Genomic DNA, 26695 nt, shown 5'->3' with positions numbered 1-26695 from the left:
ATGCTCATAGACAATATATAATTTATTCTCATTATACATATTGATGCATTAGCAGTACTGTGTTATTTGCAGGTGGCAAAATTACAGATGTTTTGGCTTTTTGTGGGTTTTTTTTTTCTTTACTAGTGCTGCCTAATTGTTCTACAATGAAGATGTGTTACTTACATGATTTTTTTAAAGTTTAAATAAACATATCCTATAAGTTCTGAGGAAATTGTGCTTGTGCAGAGAGCACTCAAGGATGCATTCAGCATTCTTGCTAATATTTAACCAGTCATCATCATCACCATCATTATCATATCATAATGATCATCTCTCTAAATCCCACAACTAAGCTTTCGATCAACCAGAAGCTCCATGGATAATTTGAGTTACTGTACAAAGTTTGGGTATTTGCTTGGAACTACAATGTAATAGCCTTAAGTTAATAATTGTGACGTAGAGTGAAAGACAATTTTGAAAAGCACCAAGAAGGTAAGAGACACAAGGGCAAGAAAACACAAAGGCTAAGCTATTTTCTGTGAGAAACCAAGAAAAACCTATTACAAGGATGGGTTATAAAATGGTAAGAGTAGGAGAGACAGCATCCAGCACTTAGGGAAAAACCTATTTTTTTTTTTTCTGGAGGGGCTGAAAATTAACCAGGTAGATAGCAATTTTAGGTAAGTTATTTCCTTTTACTGTAGTAAAATGTTACTCTATTTCACTTAATAGCAACACAAAAGTAATGTTCTTTCAGGAAATATACTCAAACAACCTTCAGACTCCCAGGGCCCTGTGTAGGATTCATGTATGTCTAGAATAATGCTACTGGAAGAAGACTGGGGAGTTTGAAGCTGAAGCCACTTTGTGATCTTTACCAGTTCTTCAGGATGAAAAGCTGGGAGCTAGCCTAGCCTCAGAAGATAAAAACAGGTCCGTTTTATTGAAAATTCTCTAGTTCCTTTGAGTTACAAAGACCACAGCCTAGGGAGAGAGCCTAAATTTAGACTTCTCTTGTTTCCTTAAGGAAAAGGCAGGAATCTGCCAAGGTGTGTGTTCATTGTCCATTGAGAACTAATGGGAAATAACGAACCCGCATGTTTTGACAGAGGAGTAACATGCTCAGATGGAAATACTAGATTAGATGGAAAAGATAATAATTCAAATGTGTATTGTATTAGAAAAGAATGCCAGCTTACATTAAGAAATGGCAAACATAGTCAAATTTTGGAAAGCGAAGAGTGTAAGATGACTAAATAATATTCCCTTGCCTTTTTTCTCTAGAATGAAAAGGAGTTTGTATTCCTGATTATAAAAAGTATTCCCAATCATAAAATGTTACAGAGAAAAAAAGATAAAGCAAATTACAGTCACCCCAACACCTCACTGATTTTATGTCATAGGGAGAGCAGAGTCAACTACTTTTATCGTTTTTGTGAACATCCTCCTAGCATACGTGTACACATACAGACATACTTGTTCTCAAAAACTGTATAAATTTTTCCATATCAGTGTGTACAGATACATGATCATCCATCTGGTTATGACCAATCCCTATTGATAATTATTTGTTATTTATAATTTTTCACTATTATAAATGATGTTGTCTATCCTTGCCCGTTCCCAAACCATTATGCACAAAACTTCAAAGTAATGTTGCCCCAATATAAATCTCAATTTATCTTTTCTGTTTGATTGTGTATAAGTCATCACTGGCTTTCCATGGCCCTTGGGATAAAACCCAAACTCCTTTTCTTGTCCTAACAGGGGTCTGTGTGGTTTGAATGTTACTAGTATCTTCACTATCATCTGTATCACCCACTTGTTACCCACCATCCCCAATCATCCTGGTCTCCCAGGTGTTACATTTTGCCTTAGGGACTTTTGCACACACTCTTTCCACTGCCTGAAAAGCTCTTTGCCCTCATGGCTCTCACATGGTTAGAACCTTTTAACTGTGTCTCCACGTAAATGGAAGTCTTCTCTGGACCTCTTGTTTAATATACATTGCCCATTCTATTATGTCTGTTAGTACTTCCTTACAAGTAACCTGGAACTATTTTTAAATTTGTTTTTATGGTTTTTTTTCTGTATCATTTACCAAGATATAAAGTCAGTTATCATGTCTTGCATGTACCTGAGTTTTTCCCAGTCAAACACGTACTGGGCATTAAGAAAATATCTACTGCATGAACAAACAAGTAAATAAATTGAGCAATATGTAATGATACATTACCTAATGAATTTTCTCCTTAGAACAAATTTCTAGAAATAGATTTTAGGACTGGGTGCAGTGGCTCATGCCTGTAATCCCAGCACTTTGGGAGGCCGAGGCAGGCGGATCACGATGTCAGGAGTTTGAGACCAGCCTGGCCAACATGGTGAAACCCCATCTCCACTAAAAATACAAAAATTAACCGAGTGTGGTGGTGGGACACCTATAATCCCAGCTATGTGGGAGGCTGAGGCAGGAGAATTGCTTGAACCTGGGAGGCAGAGGTTACAGTGACCAAGGCCACACCACTGCACTCCAGCCTGGGAAGAGAAAGACTCCCTCTCAAAAAAAAAAAAAAAAACCTTTCTGGCAAAAGGAGAATTTACCTTATCTCTTTGCTATTAATATTGCCTAACTGTTCTCCCTAAAATATGTAACACTTGAAATTTTCTCCAATGACATGGTGGAAATGTTTCATTTTCCCCCCACACCCCTGACAATACTTAGTAACAATGTATTAGGCCAAACTAACTGATTTAAATTTTAGTTGTTGGATATTAATGAGGGTGAACATCTTTTTATATATTTACTGGTGATATTTACTTCTTTTGAAATTGCCAGTTCATTTCTTTGCCTTCTTTCTACTGGAATGCGTGTTTTGCTTACTGATATGTAAGGCATTTGCATAACAAAAATATTAACCTTATTTATTGTTAATGTTATAAATACTTTATCCATATTTTTATTTTGTCATTAAGCCTTATTTGTTGTGGTATTCTCTTTTGTATGTATATATTATGATATGGTATGTCTGTGTTCCAGTCCAAATTTCATCTTGAATTGTAACTCCCATAATTCCCATGTGTCATAGGAGGGACCGGGGAGTAGGTAATTGATAGTGATCTGAATAAGTCTCATGAGATATGATGGTTTTATAAAGGGGAGTTCCCCCGCACACGCTCCCTTGCCTGCCACCATGTAAGATGTCCCTTTGCTCTTCCTTCGTCTTCTGCCATGATTGTGAGGCCTCCCCAGCCATACGGAACCGTGAGTCCATTAAACCTCTTTCCTTATAAATTACCCAGTCTTACTATGACTTTATTAGCAGTGTGAGAACATACTAGTACAATATTTTAATTTTGTATTTAATTTTGTATGTTTCAATACCTTGTTTCTAGCTGTAATATCATGATTAAATACAACCACATTTTAAAAAATATATGCATCCATTATTTTTCTAGTTCTTTATGACTTCATATACCATATATTATTTTTGACCTATCTGAAATTTATTATGGCATAGAGTGGAGTTAACAAATGCTAGTTGTCCCAACAAAACTTAAAAATCAACTATTTCTTTATTGATTTTAAATTCCATGTAAATTCCTGATTCTTTTACTGGTTTTTCTTTTTTTTTTTTCCATTTGAAAGAGATGAATTTGCTCAATGACACTTGAGTGCAAGTGCAACAGTGTTCACCGTTATAGAAATTCAAGGCATGGTCCCAGACAATGAGGGCTGTGACTTGATATTTCACTTTGGTGATTAGCACCATTTGATCCTTTTGCTAAAAAAAAAAAAAATTGGTGTCAAATGAGTCTTCGGCCATCAGGTCACCCTTAGTGTTCTAGGCAGTCTACTTCTGAGTACAAGTTCTGCCACAGAAGCCCTTGTCTCAGCTCTAAAATATAAAATGCTTGATCTTGTATTCTGGGCATCCTCCAATCATCCACTCAACAACAGAGCTGTGTGTAAGAGGGGCACAGGTTTCTGATCCTCATGGAAAGCTCCTAACAACCATCTGTTTCTTAATTTCTGCTGAACTACTCTCTCTTTTGGTTGAGCCACTTCCATTTCTTACAGTGTGGTAATACACTTTCTCCTGTTTGGATAATCTACCTTTCAATATCCATGATCCTAAATAATAAGATTTTACCATATCTTTGGAGATTGGTAGGAGACAAATGTGGATGGGGAGCTCAGATATTTATAATCACGAGGTTGGTCTATGCTTCCTGAAGTCAGGGTAGAAGGATGAGATTTCTTCTTCTCTGGAGAGTCCTCAGCAGTTACAAGAAAAACGAGTCCTGTTAGCTCAATTAAACAATGAGCATGTCAATGTCTTTATTTAAATGCTGTTTTAATCACTCTTATTTTACAATATATTTTAGTATGTGTTGTAGTAACATCCCATGATTTTCTAAATGTTCTTGGATATACTTGTATGTTTATTCTTGTAGACAAAGTTAGAATCATTGCATTAAGGGAATAAATATACTAGGCATTGTCAACAAGGGTTGTATTGAATTTATCAGTTTGGTGAGTATTGAGACTCCAGTTACCTTTAAAAGCAGAGGGGAAGACACTGTGCCACTGGTCCAGGAAAACAATGGAAAATTCTTAGGTGTTTTCTACTGAATTCAATGTGAGAGTTATCTTTAAATGAGTTTTAGTTCAATATAAATTTTCAATAAGGGAAAATAAAGTAAGAGGGTACAGTAGTTTCTATTATCTGTGAGGGATAAGTTCCAAGATCCCTAGCGGGTCCCTGAAACTGTGATGGTACCAAACCTTACACATACTATGCTTTTTCTTATATATACATACCTATGATAAAATTTAATATAAAAATTAGGCACAATAAGAGATTAATAATAATTAATAAAATGGAACAATTGTAATTGTATGCTATAATAAAAATAGGTAAATATGATGTCTCAAAATATTTTATTGTACTATATTCACCCTTCTTCTTGTGGTGATATAAGATAATAAAATGCTTACATAATGAAGTGAGATGAAGGATGTAGGCATTGTGGTGTAAATAAAGAATTCCAGAAATCAGCAACTCCTAAGTTTTAAACTGCACACTCTTCTGAGTAGCGTGATGAAATCTCACACTGTCCCACTTCCTCACACCCCATATACAAATCATCCCTTTGTTCAGCATCTCCACACTGTACATGCATTACCCACTCATTAGTCACCAAGTAGCTGTCTCAGTTATCAGATCAATGGTCGTGATATCCCAGTGTTCGTTGTGTTCAAGTAACCTTATTTTATGTAATAATGGCCCCAAAGTGCAAGAGTTATGATGAAATATTTTTAGACTGCAGTTGGCCATGGAAAACTGAAGCCATGAAAATGAAAACCATGAATGAGAGGGAACTCTTACTGTATATTTGAATTCTAATTTTAATCTTATAATGTCTGAAATCATATATATGTATATATATGTCTTCCACTGTTACAAAAGTGAAAAACTTTTTCACTATTACAATCTGTGGAGGAAGTGATCAACATCACTTTACCCTCAGATTTTAACCTTCCTTCTTTTTTTTTTTGAAATTACATTATATTTCTTCCTGTTTTGTTAAGCTTCCAATTTACATTTCCAAAGGACTGGTGTCACTTCCTCATATATTGATTTCTTTGACAAATCTCTGTTAAGCACTTACTACCAACCTTAGGCACCTGACTAAATTCTGAGGCTGTAACTATGAACAAGATACTTCTTCCTTGCCAGGAGTTTACGCTTAGTAGGAAAAACAAAAATTAACCACGAATTTCAGACAATGTGATGATGAGTATTACAATGGAAAAGCTGAAAGAATCTACAGTATGGCAACTTAACCTAGCCTATAGTCAAGGGAATTGTCCCGAAGGCAGTGGTGATTACATGAGCTTTTGAAAAGGAAAAGAGTTCATAGAACTGGAGACAAGGTAAAGGGATATGTTGGAGATAAAGGGAATGGTATGTGCCAATGCAGGGAAGAATGGACTTTATCCAAAGGCAATGGGAAGTCATTGAAGCTTTTAGGTAAAAGTACTATGATCAAATAAGTGGAGAGATCACTTTGTCTTAGAGTGGAGGTGGGAGGGTAGGTGTGGAGAAAGACCAGGGGATGAAAGACCATTCAAGAGTCTTCTGTAGTAGTGGAGCAAAGAAAGTGGCCCAGATTTGTGTAATGGCAATAGAGGTGGAGGGCAGCACAAAAATATAACAATGTATATAAACAGCACTCAGGATTATTTGGATGTGGAAGATGATAGTCTCTTGACACCTTTCAGGGTTCATTTGGGGAAACTGAATGGTCATTCTCTGCTTACTGAAGCTCTGGAGGTCAGTTTTAAAGGGAAGACAGAGATGCATGGAAATGTAGAGTTTGATGTAACCATAAGATGTACAAATAGAGATGTTGGAATATGCCTGAGTACATGGATCTAGAGTTCAGGAAGGAGGCACAGATTTAAAAGTCACTTAGTATGTGAAGTCATGAGAATAAAGGAAAGAATCTACAGGGATGGAGAAAAAATAAAAAAAAAGGAATTGAGTGTAGGACCTAGCTAAGTATTGCAACATTTAAAGGGAGCAAAGAGGAAGATGAGTACGGAAAAGACACCAAGAAGAGGTACCCAGAAGGACAAGAAAAATATAAGCACTCTTTTGACATGGAAATCAAGAGAATAAAGTAGTTCAAGGAGGGAGTGGTCAAAGCACCAAAGTTGTTGAAAAGGCAACTAAGAAAAGCCTGAAGTTATCTGTTTCAGTGAGGTTGAGGAGACATCAATGATTTTGAGTAATAGGATGTAAAGAAGCGGTGATGTGCAAGAAGGTAGATTATGAACGAGAAAAGCAGAGTGTGAGTTAGAGTGTTTGCTAAGGCAATGAAGAGTTTTTTTAAAAAAATGATTATTATAAAAAGTACAACTTACATGTTAGCTGACGGCAGCTTGCCTTTTGGTTTCCGTAAAACCAAAGTATGTCCACTTGGAAGGCCAATGATGTCCAATTCAAAGTTTCTGACAGTTGGTCCTGTAGTTTGGATTTCCTACTTCTGCTCAACTTGTATTTGCCTGTATTCCACCTTTACATGCCACCTAAATTTTGGTGTGGACTATGGCCCTTTCTTTCCCTGAACTTTCTACAACACCACTCCTCCAGGTCAGTTGTATGTGCAAGAGTTTTCTTTCAGGATTGGAGGATGAAGGGTGGCTAAATTGCAGAACCACATAGCAAACATCATTAATACTGTGTACTCAATATCTATGTTCTTAAGAATCTTTTTGCCATATGGTCTCTTTACTTTCTCAATGACCATCTTTCTCTTCAGGTTCCTGCCTCCCACCATCTCATTAGGCCCCTTGATTATTCTCCAACTGCCTCACTTCTTCACTTCTGTGCCCTAATTCTTAATGTCCTGTACAAAATAAAGTTCTCTGTATTTAACTATTTCCTTCAGCATAGATCCTTAAAGCCTCACTTTCCTATAGAAAAAGGTTCTGAATGAAGACATTTTTTTCTCTAAGAATTTCAATGACATCTGTTAAAATTATTGGTTTTTTTTTACCACCATAAATATCAATCATCCTAGTTTCTCTGGCTCTAAACCTACAAATTATATTTTACTCTTCTCTTTGTTCCCTCTTATCCCTCTCGACCAATTGTTTATGACATCAGTGATGATTCACCCTCCATAAAATCCCTGCTTCATACGCATCGCTTTAGAACAGGCTCTCCTGATTATTGGCAAGACTATTACAACCGCTCTTTGCTGCGCCACCCTCCTTTTATTCCTTTCTTCATCTTTAATCATCTTATCCACAGTTGCTCTTATAACTCCAGACATTATCAGCCTGCTTCTACCCTCTAGATTGAAGAATAAATTCACTCATTTGTTTGAGAAACAATTTTTGAGAACTTATAATGTGCAGGGTAGAGATTAAAAGGTGAACAAAGTTCATTCCAGGTAGAAATTTAATGGAGTAAAGCATTGAGGTACCTGGCTATGCTTTTCCTTAACTAAAATAGAGACCGTTTTGCCTAGCTTTGAAGTTCCCCTAACGCGCAGTTGCTTGCTTTTCTAGTCCTTTTTGCCACAACTTTCCTCTCTGTTATGATGCACCATATACTTCAGTCACAACGAAGCTGTCATTTGCAGAAAAACTCTTAAATTCAGTATGTGTCCTTTCCATGCTGCCTGGCATTGCCCCTCTCCCTTTGATGAGACCATATAGTCCTTTCTCCAAGGCTTTGTAAATTGAACTCCTACAGGCCTTCTGGGAACCCACTTTATTCCTCCCATCTTTCAGCAAGTGTAAGTAATGTCTCTCTCTCTCATTGTATTTATAGTATAGCACTTACCCAGCCTACCTTCTAGGATAGATACTTGTATATCTGTACTGTATTATTCAATTTTGCATGTCTAAAAGTGCCTTCCACATAATAGGTACTCAATACATCCTGAAGTGAACTTAACAAGCATACAAGACAAGAACATTCAGCTCCTAATCAGATTGCTAACAATAAAAGAGCTTCCGAGGGGGGCAGGGTATACTGAGTGTATCATCAGCCAGAAGGACACATTCATTTAGCAAGTCTATTAATTTCTCAGAGATGCACCAATCACCTAGGAAAAGCTTTTTTCATATTCCTCGACCCAGCCATGCACCATCCCATGCCCTGTACTGTCCAGGCATGAACTCTAAAGCAGGTTTTTAAGCTTCTGTATTTCCCATCCTATCAATCACTGTAATTTGGGGGAAGGGGACAGGATGAATGTGAGAATCACAGATCACACTTAATCTTTTTAATCAGCAGGTGTAAAAATCATGGTGATCTGTACGATCTTGTACAGATGGGCACAATATTGTTTTACACACAGTCCCTACTGATGGACTGGGTAGCACCCTATTGTAGAAGACATGGTTACTTCCATAAAAGCATCCTTACAGAAAGAACTGAAATAAGGGCAGAGGTAAATATGTAATGTACAATATATTGTTCCTGGCAGGAAGAACAAGAGGTAGCAATGAAATAGCACTCAGTGGAAAGAGCAATGTCCCTCGGAGGTAGAGCACCTAAATGTATGATCGCTAATGTAATAGACATATATACCAGTGAAGATCGAGGCCAGTGATTTGACTGGCAAGACAACTTAATAAGTGGTGGTTATGAAGGTGGTAGTAGTGATGCCGTATAGAGATGAAGAAATTAGTTTGACCAAGGCTACATAGCTGGTATATAATGACTTGGAATTTGAATCTACAAGGTATAATACCAGAGCTAAAATCTTAACTCAAGTTGCTAAAATTTTATGTATTGTGTGGTGTTGAATTAGTCACACTTACAAAGTATATTAACATGGCAAAGAACTAATTACATGATATCCCAATCGCAGGCAAGTATTTATGCTGGTTAAATTCAATTGGGCAGATCTCTGCAATGAACTCTTAGCTGAATATAGTTATGTGATCAGCCAAGATGTCTATGCAAATCTGTATCGTGGCCTGAGGAGTGGGAGGTTAGCAACGTTACAAGCAGTGCCCCAGTTATGAGCACTGAGGCTCATATCACCACACATTATTATGAATGTCACAGATGGTAAGCGTGGGAGCCAGGACTGGGCTGCTGTGATGCATCCCACAAGAAATAGGCATGGAGGTTTTGTTGAGTGAATTTTCAATGTTACAATAACCTTGTAACAACAAGGTCCTTGAAACAAGTACCCTGAATCTCAAACAAACTACTTTATGCCCCACAGGTATTGTAACACTAGGAATCACCCACTCTGTTGTCTAAAGAGCTCAAGATGGAAAACTGGAGGTCTTATATAGGTAAAATCAACATACCCAGGGACACAGCAGGTCACAATATGGCAGCATTTCTACCTTCTAAGAAGGAGGTCCATAGGCTTCACCTGGCTGCTGAATGGATACAAGGCACCATGAAGCTTAAAAGTGGCTGGCAATATAGAGAGCATTTTAGATGGTGAAGCCAGCTTGAAACACCAAGCTATAACTATTACCCCCAACAACCTTTCCTCCTCGGAGAAGTTATGATCCAGGAAATAATGGGACATCACCACCAGAATACAACTACCACGTGTAGAGTTGTCATGATCGGTGTTCAAAAACCAGAGACCATATGGGGCTCTGATTAACTGATGTCACCCACCGTAAAACAGCTAAAACAAAAATGTCCATCTAGTCTCCTCAAATCAGTCAGGGCTTACACTGTTATCCACATGAAACAAGCAATTGTTGTGAATTGAAGCACTACTAATAATTTTTATCCTGTAAAAACAATATTTACTAGATAGTCTGCTGTGCTAGCTTCTTTCTGGGAGAGTGAAGTATATTACCTCCGATGTGAACAGAAATGGAAGAAAACAGAGACCATCTGTCTTCATCCCTATCCCAAATGGTGCAAGATAACAGAACATGGCTAAATCAAAATGGAAAGTAATCCAAAGGTAATTCACATTTTACTAGGGAATGCACTTTAATAGTGTAGTAACTGTGAATGTGTCTGAAATTCTCAGATTTCGTGTCATACTAGATTTACACACAGACACATACACACACACACACACACACACACACACCCCAAGACCCATTTTCAGAAGGAAACAAGGAAACAAGAAAATGATTTCCCTTTGTCAACCTTTCCTCAATAATGCTTCTTCACTCATACTTTAAGATCAAATTAAGCAATTACATATAAAATCTGAGCCCCTCAATAATACATTTAGATTATGAAGTTAGAGACACAAATAACAAAGATAAGCACAAACTGGCCAACTTACAAGAGTTTGGTATTCAAAATAGTACATTTTCTGACACGGTCTGTTTAAACTGGGTACAACTGAGAAAATGTATTCCAATTCAAAACACAGGTCTTTTTAAAAATCAGAATTAAATCAGAAATCCTCAGGGCCATTCTGAGAGGCTGAAAGAGGCAAGTGTGTTCACTCATGCTGTTCTTCTTAGAAGAGAAGTCCTAGGTGCCTTCCAAGCCTTTGCGGAAACCAGACCAGTATTTTATAATATCAGATTAACATTCTAAGTTTCAGTGTTTTAGCAATTAGGCTTGCATTAGCTAAAAGTAAGTTAAATCTTTAAAAATTTAATAAATAATTCTTTTTCAGTTATTATTTTGTTAGCATTTCACGAATGCTTTCATATTTTTTGTCACCAAAAATTATACAGGCTTCATTTAAAACTAAAGTATGCATTTATGAATATTGCTTTAAAAAATCTTTCTTGCAATGTTGTCATAAAGGTCAGTTAGAGGAAATGGCCAACAGTTTGTATAATTTTAACGTTTATTTGATGTTTTGTTCCTTTAGGAACAAGTAAAATCCTTCCCACAAAAAAATGGGAACAAAAGAATCATAAAATCATTTTTATAAAGAATCATTTAATCATTTTTAGATTAAAACTATTCCCAGATGGTCTCAACGAAGTGATAGGGAAGGTTAGTATTTCAAGTTTTCAAAATCTTTGGCTTCCTTCTTGATATTGCCTGGTAAGAAACTGAAAAGGGGGAAGGCAAAGAGACAAAAACAAAGATTTCCCTATTAGTATCCCTACAGATTGTGAATCTTTGATTTCACCTATAGATTTGGTTAATGATCTATTAGTGAAAAGATCCAAAAAGTGTTCTGAAAGTTAGAGAATGGGGCAAGTGTGAAATGTTAAAGTAACAATGTCACATTGTCACAGATTATATACCATGAGAAGGTGTGTTCAAATTACATACATCTCTTCTACATTTTAATTACTTCTTTAAAAACAAGTAGTACTAGCCAATCATTAAATGAATGGAAGAATATACAATGAACAATATGCCACTAATGGGTACAATACCAGTATAAATTATATAATGAACTATTTAATAATATTTTTAAATTACCTGGAAAAAAATCAACATATTTCAAAATGGTTTAAAGCTACTATCTCAAAATATGATTTCATTTTGAGAAGATCATAAACCCAGAAAATATATAGTTCAAAATAGTTTTTACTTTCATTAACAGGTTGTGGATAGTTTCTTTTAATTGATAAGTTATTATCATATTTCTTAACATTAAAAAATAGTATAATTGAAATTTAGTGCACAAATAATTATTTCTGACCCTCAATTTATTTCATATTTTGTGTTTGAGAATTCTGATGTTGCTATATAGTAAATAAGGGAGACAGATGTTTTAATATGCATATTTGAAGAAAATATTATAGTAATGTAAAAATCACACAAGAACACACCAAGTCAATTTTTTTCTAAGGTTTAATTTTAACTAATGAATTTTAAATTTTGAATGTAAAGTCAATCCAAGTCTTTGCTTATTTGCAATGCACAAACTATTTTTTTTGTAACTTGCAGGTAAAATACATTCTTTTCACATGGTAATGTTTTCACCCTTATTTATGGTCTTTTATTATTTTTCTTGAGTCCTTTTTCTTTCATAGTTTAATAAGTCACTTCTGGTTTGGCTAGAGAGCAATCCTAGCACAATAATGTTTCAACTTGCAAGGAAGAACGCCCTTATTGAGTTGATAGAACTCCACCAGTTGTATTAGATCTGTAAATCTTGTGTGGCCATCATCCAGTGTGTGGAACATTTCACCATCATCTTCTACCTGCAGAAGGAAAAGCAACAAATAAGTAAAGAGGGTACATTACACAGAAGGACAGTCATATTCGATTGCAAACTATCTCCACATGCCAAAATTGCCAAGTTTTTCAAACTAAAAGACAGTGAAAAGAATGTTATGGCATATCTACTTGTTTTTTGTAACATCACTTGCATTTAAAAGAAATATCAGCTGATCCCTGGATAAGCATTGCTACTATACTTCATCTAGTTCTAATTCTCCCAACATTCTGTTAGTAAAGACAGTATGACTATTTTGAATCAATGCAAGAAATCTACAATATTCCGAGTAAAAGTAAATGAAGACTTTAATGCTCCCACTTAGAGAAATTAATTTGCTTTTCTAAATGTTATCTACTTAGCCACAAAAATGAATATTTACATAATTTCATTAGTAGATTTATTCTGAAGCAATCACATATTATGCTAATGGAATGTCATTTTGTCAGTTGTCTTTTTTTTAAATCAGGGAAGTCTTCTGGTACTAAACAATTCATATTTGCTAGGGACATTGATCACAAACTAAAAGAAGTAGAGAGGATACTTTATATAGCCCTTGGATAATTCCAAAAAGAGGCAATTCAAAAGGATGCACTAGTAATTTAGCAATATAATGGAATACCTTTCCAAAAAGACTGAATCTTCATTCCACACCATTCAGTTCCAATATACTACACACATTACATACATATATGCACACCCACACAGACACACAGCAGCAGAGGCAACAGAAATCCCAAAGCAAGTTGTGTGCCACAGAGAAGCCCAATCACAGAACTTTTAAAAATGTGTTCAGAGTGCTTTCAATCTTCACCAGTTCCATAGAATCTCTGTTTCTAGCCAAAGGCATTAAAAACAAAAAAAAAAATTTTGAGAAAAGAGAGGAGAAAGGGCTTTAAAGTAATGTTTTCTAAAGAGCCGTTAGTAGAATTCAGGAGAAAGAAGCTTTAGTGCCCTTTTAACAATAGGTGGCATGGGGTCTATACAATATTGCTAAATCATATTTCATAGAAAAGGGAAAATTTAATTTTTACAATTCCTGTATTTCTTATATTAATTCAGGCTCATAAAATCATTTCTGCCAAAGTTAACTATAGTCAAAGCACAAGCTCCCAAATTATATTTAATAAAAAGACCAAAAGAAAACCAAAGTTTCCAAAAGCTTATGCATTAAGATCAAAAGCTTATGCATTAAGATCATTTCTAGTATACGAATGTGAAATCACAAATTACTTACTGGTAAAATTTGAAAGTGCTTTATTTTTTGTCCATGACTCATTGACAGTACGAAAGTTTTGGGGTTACTCTGACTATCCCGTACCAAGAAAACTCTAAAGAGAGAGAAGGAATTTCAATGTTTCTGTATTTACTCATGGATTTCATAGAACTATAGTGTTAACAAATTCAAGAAGTGTATGCATAAATGTAGCTGGGGACTCCTTTACTATGTATTCAATGGGTGGGATTATCCAACTTGGCAATCAATATGGTATAACATAATCTGTGCTATAAAGCTGACATTGGTGCTAATGTAATTTTAATAGGCTAAATACACAACCCATTTGTCAGATTGTTTGATCACAATAAACAATACGCTGTTATGTCTGCATCAACAATTGGTGCTACATTCTCTTTGCACTGGGAAACTGGGTATTCACATGTAACTATTTTGCCTAAAGATTAAGGCATTTGCATATTGTTATTTTACCTTCTGGGTCATGTTAAGCTTTGAAAGAAGGTAAGAATTTAGAATGAATTTTTTTTCCTTTTGAAACAGGGTCTCACTCTGTCGCCCAGGCTGGAGTGCTCTCGGCTCACTGCAATCTCTGCCTCCTGGGTTCAAGCAATTCTCCCACCTCAGCCTCCCAGGTAGCTGGGACTACAGGCACATGCCACCGTGCCCAGCTAATTTTTGCATTTTTAGCAGAGACGGGGTTTCACCATATTGGCCGGGCTGGTTTCAAACTCCAGACCTCAAGTGATCCACCTGCCTCAGCCTCCCAGAGTGCTGGGATTACAGGCATGAGCCACCACGCCTGGCCTGAAATTTTATTTTATTATAACCCCCTCTTCTATACTGGATACCCTTTCTTTTGATTCTGGTTTTAACTGTTACATACACAAGAGCAAGAAAAAAATGAATATATTGGTTTAAAAAAATCTTGAAATTATTTATCAAATGTTTAAGCAAAATACTTTAAGTAAAAAAAAAAAACCATCTGATCAACACATACTTTAACCTTGAAGAATGCAGCAGAAAAGCCTCTATAATGTCAGGCTAGAAAAACAAGACATGGCCTCTAATGGCCTAAGAGAAAAATGCTGCCAGAAGTAGATTCTTACTTACTGGCAGTGCAATGCAAAACCAGTTTTGTATTAATTGTTGGTAATCACACTGTGTAAATGATCCCCACTGGTGAATCCAATACGAATCTCACTGTGCCTGGGCCAAGAGGCAGCCAAATTTAAAGCATCACAGATGTCTGACGAGGTTATCCATTTCATTTGCACTGTGTGATTCCGACATTACATCACTGGGAAATGGGACAAAGGGGCGTTTCACTGGGAAATCAAGCTGTAATTCTCTTCCCAGTCTCAAGCAGATCACCACTACCACCTAGTGGATCACTTGGCACCATCACACCTCTCCAAAAGAATACCAAAAATATTAAAAATAAAATATTATCATTTTTATACGATCATTTCATTCACTTTATAAATACTGGGCTCAGAAATAAAGAAAATTATAATCCTTCAAAACATTTTAATAATTCTTTGTGACTCATTTATTTTCTTGGTTTCATCAGATTGTAATTCTACTGATTGTTCAAATTTATATCCAAAAAGACTGCACTCCATGCAAAGAAACACATTAAAATATCTTATTTACAGTCTGGGGAAATGCTGTACTTGCTATTAATAATCTTCCATGTGAAGAAGCATTTTTATCCAAATTTCAGTATTAAATCACCTTGAAACCTTGTCATTATCTGAAGTCAACTTTTGAAGATAAAAGATCCCATCACCACTTGTTTAAATTGATAGTGATTTCATTTCTCATCTAAACCACAATACAACCTCCCTCATTTGTACTGCATTTGGAAAGGGAATTTATCCAGTATTATAGAAAATATCCGAAACATCGAGTAATTTGAGAAAAATAAAATTCTTCACATTATAAACTTTTCATAATATATTTTATATTTCTCTTTTGAATTCCATGGTACCCCAGCAAAAGACAACATGAGAAGCAGTTGAAAGGTACTCTTTTCACAGGTTTATATTACTTTAAGATGTTAAAATTTAGAGAAAGGACAATAGGGATGTAAGCAGAAAAAAAATAAGTGTTCAAAACACATACGAAACAGTTTTTTACTTAATACACATTGCATCATGCCTAAAAACTACAACAGGTGACATAACGTCACAATATAAACCATACTTTGAAATCATATGTTCAAATAAAAATATTGACACTTAAAAACAAGTTCATTTTCCCCCCATCAGTTGATATCTGAGATGCTAGAATCAGCACATAATGGGTAACATCAGTGATCACTGGTTAAGAACAAGATATTCTATTCTGTTATTTATTCATTTATATAAAAATACCAGGCACACTATGTACCAGGTATAATAAAGATACTGTTAGAATACAATGACAACCTCATTTACAGAACAATGTCACTTCTGTTTTATGATAAGCCCAAATCAAGAACTCTTTGTGGCTGTGGAATAAATAATTACTGCTTATAGGAGAAATCCAAATCACAAGTACTCAAAATTAAAAATACCAAACGTACCCATCCACAAGTCCTTGCTGAATAATCAATCGCTGAGCCTCATCTCTAGAAATTTTGTGGTGAAACCATGGCTGGGACCGGTGGATAGCTAAAGAAATAAGATGGATGAATGCAAAGCTTTGTTTGAGATGACTGCAATCTCATTACATATCCTTTCCACGTCTATCCATCTACTTAGTGGCAATGACTATGAACAGACATACCCATGTTTGTGGCAGAGCTCTGTGAAGAGGCAGTGGGGCTACCGTGAGTGCCCAGGCGTAAACATCCTTTTTTCTGAGCAAGGAAGGGGAAAACAGATCTCAAGTTTTTTGGTGAAACAAACTGAAATCATAAATATTTTGAAGAACGTGAAGCTACTTGTACCCTCCAAGCGAGTCCCTCTTCAACTGCAACTGAAAGGGCTTCAGTGGGATTTTCTATAACTCTGCTTTTCTGGCCTGAGAAGTCCATTGCTACCAGGGAATTCTCTGATATACTTCTCTGGAAAAAAGAAACACATTTGAATCATGAAAATATTATTTGAAAGTTATCTTTCAAAGAAATAGAAAGTGCTTGTCAATTTCAGTGTTTTTCTCTCAGTGTTTTTCTGGCAGTACATTTCCATTCTAGAAGGCGGTGCCCAAAGTGGCTAGCAGAAAATTTAAAGTGAAAATACATATTCAAGATACAATGGCGCTATAAAATATTTTTGTTAAATAAGCTAAATGGTAATTTGTTAAGGTAACTGAAGAGTTGAATAAACAGATTAAAAGCTTTTAAAGTATGTCTTTCTTCTAAAACAAACTTATCTTTTCATATTCTCTAGTAAAAAGGGAAAACTTCCATTTAGAAAGGAATAGCTCTTCCTATGGTTAAAAAGATACATTGTTTCTGAATTGATCTCTCCATTAAGCTTTGAGATCCATCAGTCATCAATTAAATGTCAAATCCATCTACTTATGAAGCAACTAGTTTTTAAGATTCAAGATACACAAAAGTTATAACTTAGATTGATATACATCTCTTGAGAAATAATACTAATATTTTTAATGAGTTTTATTATGGAGCAAACTAGAATATGTATTTTAAAAGTTTATCACATCAACTTTCATCTTACTTAGAAAATAAAATTTAGAGAAAGAATAATCCCGATAATTCCATAATCTTAAAATTTCCATGATTTAACATATGAACACATTTTCATCTTGTGAGAATACACTTGGCCACATGCAGGCTGCAAAAATAGCCTGAATATAAACTCATAGAAGGCAACTTTAAAGAACTTAGTTTAAACAAGTGATGAAGTCATTGTCTTTGCTAATTACTTCTTGTATTTATATTCTTTGAGTTGAAAGTAAAATATGCAAAACCTGGATCTTATTTTTCTTTTTTGTTTGTTTGGGGCTCTACTTTACAACCATCTTTTAACAAGTATGCCATCCCACAACAAGTCATGAATCCTAAGAAAGACCATTGCCAAAATCCCTAGTCAAGAATCCCACTCAGTGCATACAATATCAAGAAGGAATTAAAATTCTCCAAAAGAAAAATATTTAAAAACACCTATGGAAAATAACAGTTATTTTCTACTAATTAATAGAAGAGCAAAACCCAAAGTGGAGTTATAATAGTAAACTACTAGCCAGACTGCATCTGGGGCCCCCTGGCTTAAAAACATTTTATCTCCCTTTATGTGGATTCCGCTATACCTGGCTTGGTTACATAGACTATAGTCAAATGTGGGCTTCAAACAAAACCTTATCCACAAAAAACGTTAGGACTCCTTTACCACTGCATCACATATTCCACTTTATTAGCATTCGTAATTTTCTCTTCAAACTATGCTGTAGTGGCCTACAATCTTACTATGGTTCATCTGTATTTCTAGAGATCTGGCATGCAATCTTTCATTTGTTACAGGAGCCTTTCTAACTGACAGCTGCTCTTTCCACACAGATGCTGTCTCTGTAATCTCTATTTGCTGTCACACCTTAGTTCGCCCTTCTCACCCCGTGAGCTTCTGTGCAGGTCTGCAGACCAGTCGGATGTACTTGTGCTTTGCTGACATTAATGAAAAGCATCCACCTGCCCAAACTGCAGAGTAAGTTTCCTCAATCATAACAGCTTTATCCTTATAATATCTCTCCCTTTACATACCAAGGTAGGTTCTGTAATCTCAACTCCCTGGCAACATAAAAATACCATTATATTAAGAAAAAAATAAACGTAATCAGTTGTCCTATTTTTCTCCCTCTAGTATAGCAGGCCAGGAAATAAAACAAGATCCCGTGTTCCCTATTTACTTGACATACATAAGAAGACGACACTACAAATAAGGAACGTTTTCATTTGCTACATTAACTAGATTAAGGGAAAACACAGGAATATAGCAAATGTTTTCTACTGAATGGCAGGTAGTGGATGAAAAATTAATAGTTTATCATTGGTGGACAAAGAAATGGGAGTAAAGCAGAGTCTGACAAACTCAAAAGGTCATTTTCAGCTCAGTTTCTTTCACATAGAAAAGTAATGTTGATAACATTCAGAGTTGGTTATATTTCTCCAACACTTGTCCCCTTTTCTAGCTCTTCCTTCTTAGGAGATGAACAGGGCAGGCCCTAAAAATGGGGTCCATGATTTTAATGGCATGACTTTCTTTTTAAGAAAAAAAAATAGGTCTGGGTATACCCTGGATTATCCAGCCCACACTTTGAGATCACATCTACTCATTCTTAGTGAGGCTGCACATAAAATGGTTTTTCAGGCAGTCTGGCTAGGTGACAACCAGTGTCATCCCATTTGAAGGATTTAGATAAACTTACAGTGCCACCATTAGCAAGAAGGCACAAAATTTCTTCAGATATTATTCTCTCATTTGCTTTATACGAAGCTACAGACATCAGAAGTGCAATGGTTTCTAGATTATACAACCATCACCCTCATGTTACACTGCAGTATACCAGTGACTTGACCAAAGTCACACAGGCAGCTTATGGTAAAAGCAGTGACAGATGTGTCTGGTGCAGGGTTCTTTTATGTTCCATAGAGTGGGAAATACAGTGAAGAAATTGCAGTTTAGAATGTTTATCTTCAGGTCAAAAGTGAAGAATAAAAAGAGCTTGAGTAGACTCGCCTTCCCCAAACCTCCATCCCCTCACTCTAGCCAGGGCAATATTGATAAATGTTCCTTTAAAGGAATCTTTTGTTTTCCCTAAAAAGGACCAAATATATTTGGCTTCCTGAAATGTCTGCTGCTGATTGATTCTTACTTCAAAGGCTGATGGGGTGGCTGTTACATGCTATATATAGCTAAGACGTTCATTATGGTTTGAGTTTTTTTCTCATTTCCTTTTTCAAAATGTATACCTGGAAAAGTTAGGAAAAGAAAGAAAAGAATATTGTTCCTTTAAAAATATAACTAAAGTTTTATACTAAAATGTATAGTAAAAACTTATGTGTTAATCGCTGAAAATAGTGCCTGGATGAAAAGCAACAAAGGCTAGTAAAGAGTACTGGCATCTTTTAGGTCCCTGATTCTTCCCAAATAATCTGGAAAAGTGAGATTTTATACAGACACCAACACAACTACTTCCCAAAACTTCTAAGTTTCCTTCATGTAAATTAATAATATTAAAGATGTAATTCTCACATACTACTGTGTCTGATTATGAAAACTGCCAGACAGGATAGGTCTTTCCCACACGGGCACCTGCATCCTACAACCACTATTCCCAACCAAACTCACTCAAGGAGTATCTCTTCCTTTACCTGGCACTGAACAAGGAAAGTCACACTCATTAAACTGTCATCCACATCTTGATCAACAGCAGCATCACTTTCAGTGGAAAAAGGCAAGGGTAATACCACACATGTATGCTGAAGGTGATGAGAATAGGAAGAACTTCCTTTATAACCATTTTTCCTATGGTTAAGAGGACACTAAACAATAATTGCCTCCAAATATTTGGCTGCTATTAACATGTTCATCATAATAACTTTGGACTCTAAAAGAAATTTGGAGGACTTTAGGAAAGGATTAATATAATAAAATTCATTGTTATTCTTATATACATATGAAATGAAAGATAAAAGTAAGCTGAAAAAATGTAAAAATATTCATCTTAACATGATTGCTTTTATAAAAATTCACTGTGTTCCTTAGTTTCTTATTTTAGAACTTAAAAGTAATACTACACAAAGATGAAAAGTTATTCTTCCATAACTTAAAGCGATGCAACTACAAAATTGGGGTTCTTTTTCTATATAGTCTATCAGGTTTCATAATCAACATTATTTCATGCTTCATTCCTAGAACTGAGCATTTCATCTACTATATTACACGTGGGGTAAATGCACCTTCCCTGGTCACATCCATGAAGAGCATATTTTTAACCTAAGTGAAAATGTAGATTTAAAAAAAATGCACATTAACTGATTTGTAACACATGCGCATACATCTGAACTCCTAATATACTCTATCTTAAGGAGTGCAGCAAAAATAGCAGAACATAAATCTTAAGTTCAGAAATACATTTCTTATGTTAATGCACATGAAATTAAAATTAGATCCTAAAGAAGGAAAAAGATGTGCCTGTGTGTGTCTGCAAATAAATATCCAAGTTACATTTAGTATAAGTCTGAAAAGCAGTGCTAGAGTTAATGTAACACACGACCTATATTTTGGCTTGCGGTTTTTGGGTTTCCTGGAAAGCAGTCTGCTTTTAAAGGACTTGGAACTTAAAAAAATTACTGTTAGAAAGCCACAATGCAAAAGAGCTCACATGTGTATACTGTAGCTTTTAAAATTCCAAATCACTGGCATCTTTATACTAGATTGTGACAATCCCAGAATCAGTATTAAAATAAAAAATGAAGCCACAATCAAAACTAATAATTAACAAAACATAATCTAAAATGCCAAGGAATATGTTCTGTAAATTATATTTTTAAGATCTAATCTTCAAATGTTGTAATGACAGAGAAATACACATAATTCTTTCAAATATTTAAAACTTTAACATATACTATTATATGTTTTATTAAATACTTTATGTATTATGATATGATTTTATCACATAGGTTGCAAGCAAATAAAATACAAGAATAAAAAAGTCAATGTAACATTATAAATGGTGCCAAAGAATTACTTAACCAACAGAAAGTAATGTAAATTATTATAAAATATTGTTATGTAGTGTAATTTAAATGAATATAATGTAAATGTAAAACAAAATACAGGCTCAAGAATTTGGTCCTTACCATAGGTGATATGCTCTGTGAACTGCAGCCACTTCTACCTTGATATGGATGCATATAATTCTGGTACAGTTGCATGCCATACTGCAGAATAAATAAATAAAACACATTCCCACCACTTTTACTAATCTGATAATCTATGAAAATCAACACTTTCATCAATTATACAATATAAACATAAAAAGAATTAAAGCAAACAAGTAAAGCAACCAAAATTTTGAAAGATAAACTTTTAGTGCCCTGCAATAATACATTTAAAAAGACAATTGAAGTCTTTTACTTAGACCTACAACTTAAAGTCCAGCTCACCTGTACAGAGTTCTGGAGCTGACATTTCTACTCATTATTCTTAGCACCAAATTGTACCACAACTATTTGGCATAATACACTGCCTCATGATAAAAAAAAAAAAAAAAAAAAAAAACTCACTTGGGAAGGGTGACGTGCTTTCTGGTACAAAGATTCCAAAAACGTCACACGCATGCTAAGCAACACTGTGCAAAATTTATTGTACCTCTCTGATGAATGACTAATGATTTACTTTCCCTCTTTGGTAAATCCATAAACATGGTCCTATGTTGAAAATTATCGACAATATAGCATCCTCATATCAAAACTATTAATACCGTTATTAATGTTTTACTTCAAATTCAGGGAAACCAAAATAGTGGGGAATCAAGCTGATTTCAGACAAAAGGTTTCAAGGTACAATGTAAGTGGCAGAAGATAAGAATTTCAGTGTCTTCACTTTCAGGAGGCAGCATCATATGGATTGAGCTGGCAGGACAGAATTAGAAAACAGGTCTGGATTATAACTGGATTATTAGTTTGAAAAACAGTAAGAATGCCAACTGCCAAGACCAAACTTGTCCTGGAGTTTTCCACATCTGAATTTGGAAGCTAACCTCCAAATTCAGGTTTAAGTCATTTTGTGGGGAAAAAAAAGAAAGAAAGAAAGAAAAGAAACAGAAAATAATGAAATAAACAGCCTCTTTTCCCCTATATTCTGCAATTCTGTCCATTTCATAGAGCCATAATGAACTTAAAAGTTAGGTTTTATATGAAAGAGATTAAATAGACACTATGGAAGCAAATCTTACCCGAAGGATAAATTCTATTTAAACATTTCAACAGAGCTGTTTTTCTACTAAAGACTATTTCCTTAAAAGCAATTTTAGCACAATGGATATATTTGGTAATTAGGCAAAAAAAAAAAAAAAATATCAGAGGGAGTCTAGAGGAGTCACTGTTTTCAAGATTTTGCTTTTAACATGAAGGCAAACCCACACTCATTTAAAATTCTCTGTGTTGACTTCTTATCCAATTATTTCCCAACTTCTAAAAATTATTTTTTAATTTAAGGTTTGATTGACATTAATGGGACCTAATGAAATTTATTTCAAATCAACTCTAAGCCTACAATAGCTTTAAAAAGAAGGCAGAGGAGCTTAATTCCTAGTCAAATTCATTTTGGAGAATATATAATAACCTCAAACCAACATTTTCACAAGAAACATGCTGCTTGGCCACCTTTTATTTATCTGCATTGAAAAGCCTGCTACCTACTAATAAGTCTGTTTTCTTCAAAGGTGTATTGTCCCTGGTACCTGCAGTGTTAGGTAGTTGCCTCTGTGCTGCTGGAGGTCTTTAGTAGGCATTTAACTCTGGACAAGAGGTAGGGCGGGGGTCACCTTAACATTTCCCCATCCTATGGCGGGGCAGATAGGGGACCAAAATATGTTAGGGAGGACCTAGCAGAGTTCTAATTGAAAGGGAAGGAAAAGAGACAACATGTAACTAGCACATTACACATAAGAAAATCTCCCATTGTGTAAGTCTCAGATATTCTATAATTCTATGTGTAATTAGAATTTATCCTAAGAGAAAAAGAGAGTCTCCATCTGATCCATATGAAGACTTAATGTACATATAAAAGAAAAGGACATAAGAATAAAACAAGTGGCCAGATTCTTGGTGGGAGGTTGTATCTAACAAGTGGTGTGTGATGAAAAAAGAGGGCACTCCCAGTTCAGCCAAGATAATATCTCCTTGTTCATCCCCACTAAGTACAATGGTAAACTCTGGAAATAACACAGTAGACAACAAAAGAAAACAAAGTACGTGTTAGAGACACTTCTACCATCCGGTGAGCCCAGCTGCACCAGCCAGGGGGATCCAACAGGAGGAGCCCTGCTGACAAGAAATTGCCAGGGAAGCCCACTCACTCCACCATTAGAATGCCACAGGTGTGTCTGTGTTGTGAGACCTGGAGTAAGCCCTGGATTCCTGTGATCTGGATATTTTATAGTGTAAAAGAGATCATATCATCTCTTTCCTGTTTGGGTTCTCATAGATTCCACATAAGGGACCTCAAAGATGCCTCCTCCCTCTTCAGTCTCATCTGGAAAAGCTTCGTCATTATTGAAATGAACAGGAAACATGGATGTGGTAGGTGGAATAATGGTCCCCCAAAGATGTCCACATCCTAATTTCCAGAGCCTATGTTAAGCTACATGGAAAAAGGGAATTAAGGTTGTCAATCAGCTGATTGTGAGGTGGGGTGATGATCCTGGATTATCTATGTGGGCCCAGTGTAATCAAAAGGGGCCTTAATAAGTGGAAGGGAGAGGCAGAAGAGGCAGAACCAGGGAGATGGCAGTGTGAGAAATACTTGGTGTGACAGTGTTGGCTTTGAAGACGTTGAAAGGGCCCCCAGACAAGAAGTCTGGGCGGATTTTAAAGGCTGCCAAAAAACAAGGTAACTGGATTCTCCTCTAGAGCCTTTAGTAAGAAATGCAGCTCTGCCAACACCTTGATTTAATCCAGCAAGACTCATTTCAGGCTTCTGAACTAAAGAACAATAAATTTATGTTGCTTTAAGTCACTACCCTGGTGGTAATTTGTTACAGCAGTTATAGAAAACCAACACAATGAAGCATCTTTCAACTGGGAATCTGTGATTGAAAGATGCCTTAAGAACAGTAAGATGAGAAAAAATAGTGAGAAGGGAACATCCTTCCAGGAACTAAGCATCATGGAAATGGAAGAATTAAAGAAAGTTTTTAGTGTATTTCATCCATTTTTAGATGTGCATTTCAAAATTTAACATCTATAAATTTAACTGCATCCTATAATCTATAACATCTTATATTCACTATGGACCTAGTGATTTGTCATTGCCTGATACCTTTGGTGGGATTAAGAAATCACCAGCATCAAACCTTACACACGCAATATTAGTGGAACACAGCCCCATGCCATATCCTATGGAAAATACAGGTATCTGTGACTCTGAGATGAAAATGATTCAGAAAAGCCAGGCTTAGAATACAAAGAAGTTTTAAAGATACCTCAATTAATGCATTCTACTTATATATTTTATTTTATACTTATGTGTGTATATACCTAATGCACATATATGTGTATGTGTAAAATACATTTATGTCTGTGTGTGTGTGTGTGTATATATATATATATATCTGAGTGTGTGCAAACAAAAGTGATTAAATTACAAAATCTAGGTTTAAATAAACCTAACATAACTATCTCAATAAATAAAACAAAAAATATAAGTGATATGAAAGCATCATGTCATCATTTTATTGGCATCATTTTTTTTTTCCTTCCAATGCTAATAAAAATACTGATGTATCCTGGTAAAAACCAATAGTTTCTCAGATTAAGTGAAATGTTGATTAAACGAAGTAGGCTTACCACCTGCTTCTGTATTGGGTGTCAAACTTTAAGCCCAAGGGAGGAAGAGAGGAAGATGGGTTAACAAGGTTGAAGAACATCCCCCTTGCAGCCTAGCCTGATTTCCAGTTTTGAAAACAGAGAAAACCAAAAACCACAAGGTAATTTTCTCTACCATAACTCTTGATGGAGTAGAGCCTTCCAAAGAGTACCAGCCTCTTTATCTGTGAAATTGGACGGCTAGACAAAGTTAGTAGTTCTTATTCAGAATCCCTAAGGATGGGGCGGGGACCACATGTAAATTCGGAAAGCTTCTCAGGTGATTTTAACAGCAGAATATTTGAAAAACAAGCAAACCTCTCATAAAGAAGTAAACATGGTGGCTATCTGCCAAAACAGCAAAAGAATGTAAATTTCACAGTTAAACAAAAAGCTTCATTTAAATCATTTTTTAAAACTTTCTTCCAATATCACCTCACATCCACTAGAATGACCATAATTAACAAGAACAGGAACCAAAAAAAGTAAATAACAAGTATTGACAAATATATGAAGAAATTGGAACTCTCATGCATTACTGGTAGGAATGCAAAATGTTTCAGCCACTGTGGAAAAACATTTTGGCAATTTCTCAAAAAACTAAACATAGAATTACCATATAATCAGCAATTTCATTACTACATGTATTCCCCCAAAATTGAAAACCTGTACTCAAACAAATACATACACACATATTCATAGCAGCACTATTCACAATAGTCAAAGGTAGAAACAACCTAAATGTCCATCAGTGAAAAAATGGATAGACTGTGTTTATCCAACATATAGATAGATATAGAGTGCTATACATACAATGGAATAGTACACAGCCATAAAAAGGAACAAAGCACTAACATATGCTTCAATGTTGGTGAAACACAAAACATTATGCTAAGTCAAAGCCAGAAACAGAAGGTCACATACTGTATGATTCCACTTATATGAAATACCTACAATAGGTAAATCTACACAGACAGAGGCAAATTAGTGATTGATAGGGTCTGGGAGTAACGCTTAATGGGTATGAAATTTGCTTTTGAGGTGATTAAAATGTTTTGGAACTGAATGCACTAAATGCCAATGAATTATTCACATTAACAATAGTTTGATTAATTTTATATTTTGTGAATTTTACCTCAATTTAAAAATTGTAAGAACACAAAATAAAACTTTCTTTTAAACCTGGTATGATAATAATTCTGATTATGACATTCTGTCCTTCTTTACCCTGATCTCTCTTAAGTCGGATGCTAGGAAAAAGTCAACAGAGAGCAGAAGAGGTAAAA

The 26695-nt window shown here is 35.4% G+C and overlaps 1 protein-coding gene across 1 annotated transcript in view; it reads right to left on the bottom strand.

The window, feature by feature from the left end:
- Positions 1–12262: 12262 nt before the first annotated feature.
- The window catches only part of GRB14 (growth factor receptor-bound protein 14), a 74964-nt gene continuing 60531 nt past the window's right edge, over positions 12263–26695 (bottom strand). The window contains exons 8-13 of the mRNA XM_011947083.1: positions 21681–21761; positions 16806–16922; positions 16643–16715; positions 16440–16527; positions 13874–13967; positions 12263–12622 (exon numbers count right to left, since the gene is read on the bottom strand). Of these exons, the coding sequence (XP_011802473.1) occupies positions 12476–12622; positions 13874–13967; positions 16440–16527; positions 16643–16715; positions 16806–16922; positions 21681–21761 (600 nt within the window). The 3' untranslated portion in view covers positions 12263–12475. The remainder of the gene's footprint in view (positions 12623–13873; positions 13968–16439; positions 16528–16642; positions 16716–16805; positions 16923–21680; positions 21762–26695) is intronic.

This window comes from Colobus angolensis, unplaced genomic scaffold, assembly GCF_000951035.1.
Source record: "Colobus angolensis palliatus isolate OR3802 unplaced genomic scaffold, Cang.pa_1.0 Scaffold259, whole genome shotgun sequence".
NCBI lineage: Eukaryota > Metazoa > Chordata > Mammalia > Primates > Cercopithecidae > Colobus > Colobus angolensis.
The sequence above is the reverse complement of the archived record's forward strand: the minus strand, read 5'-3'. Positions and strand labels throughout refer to the sequence as shown.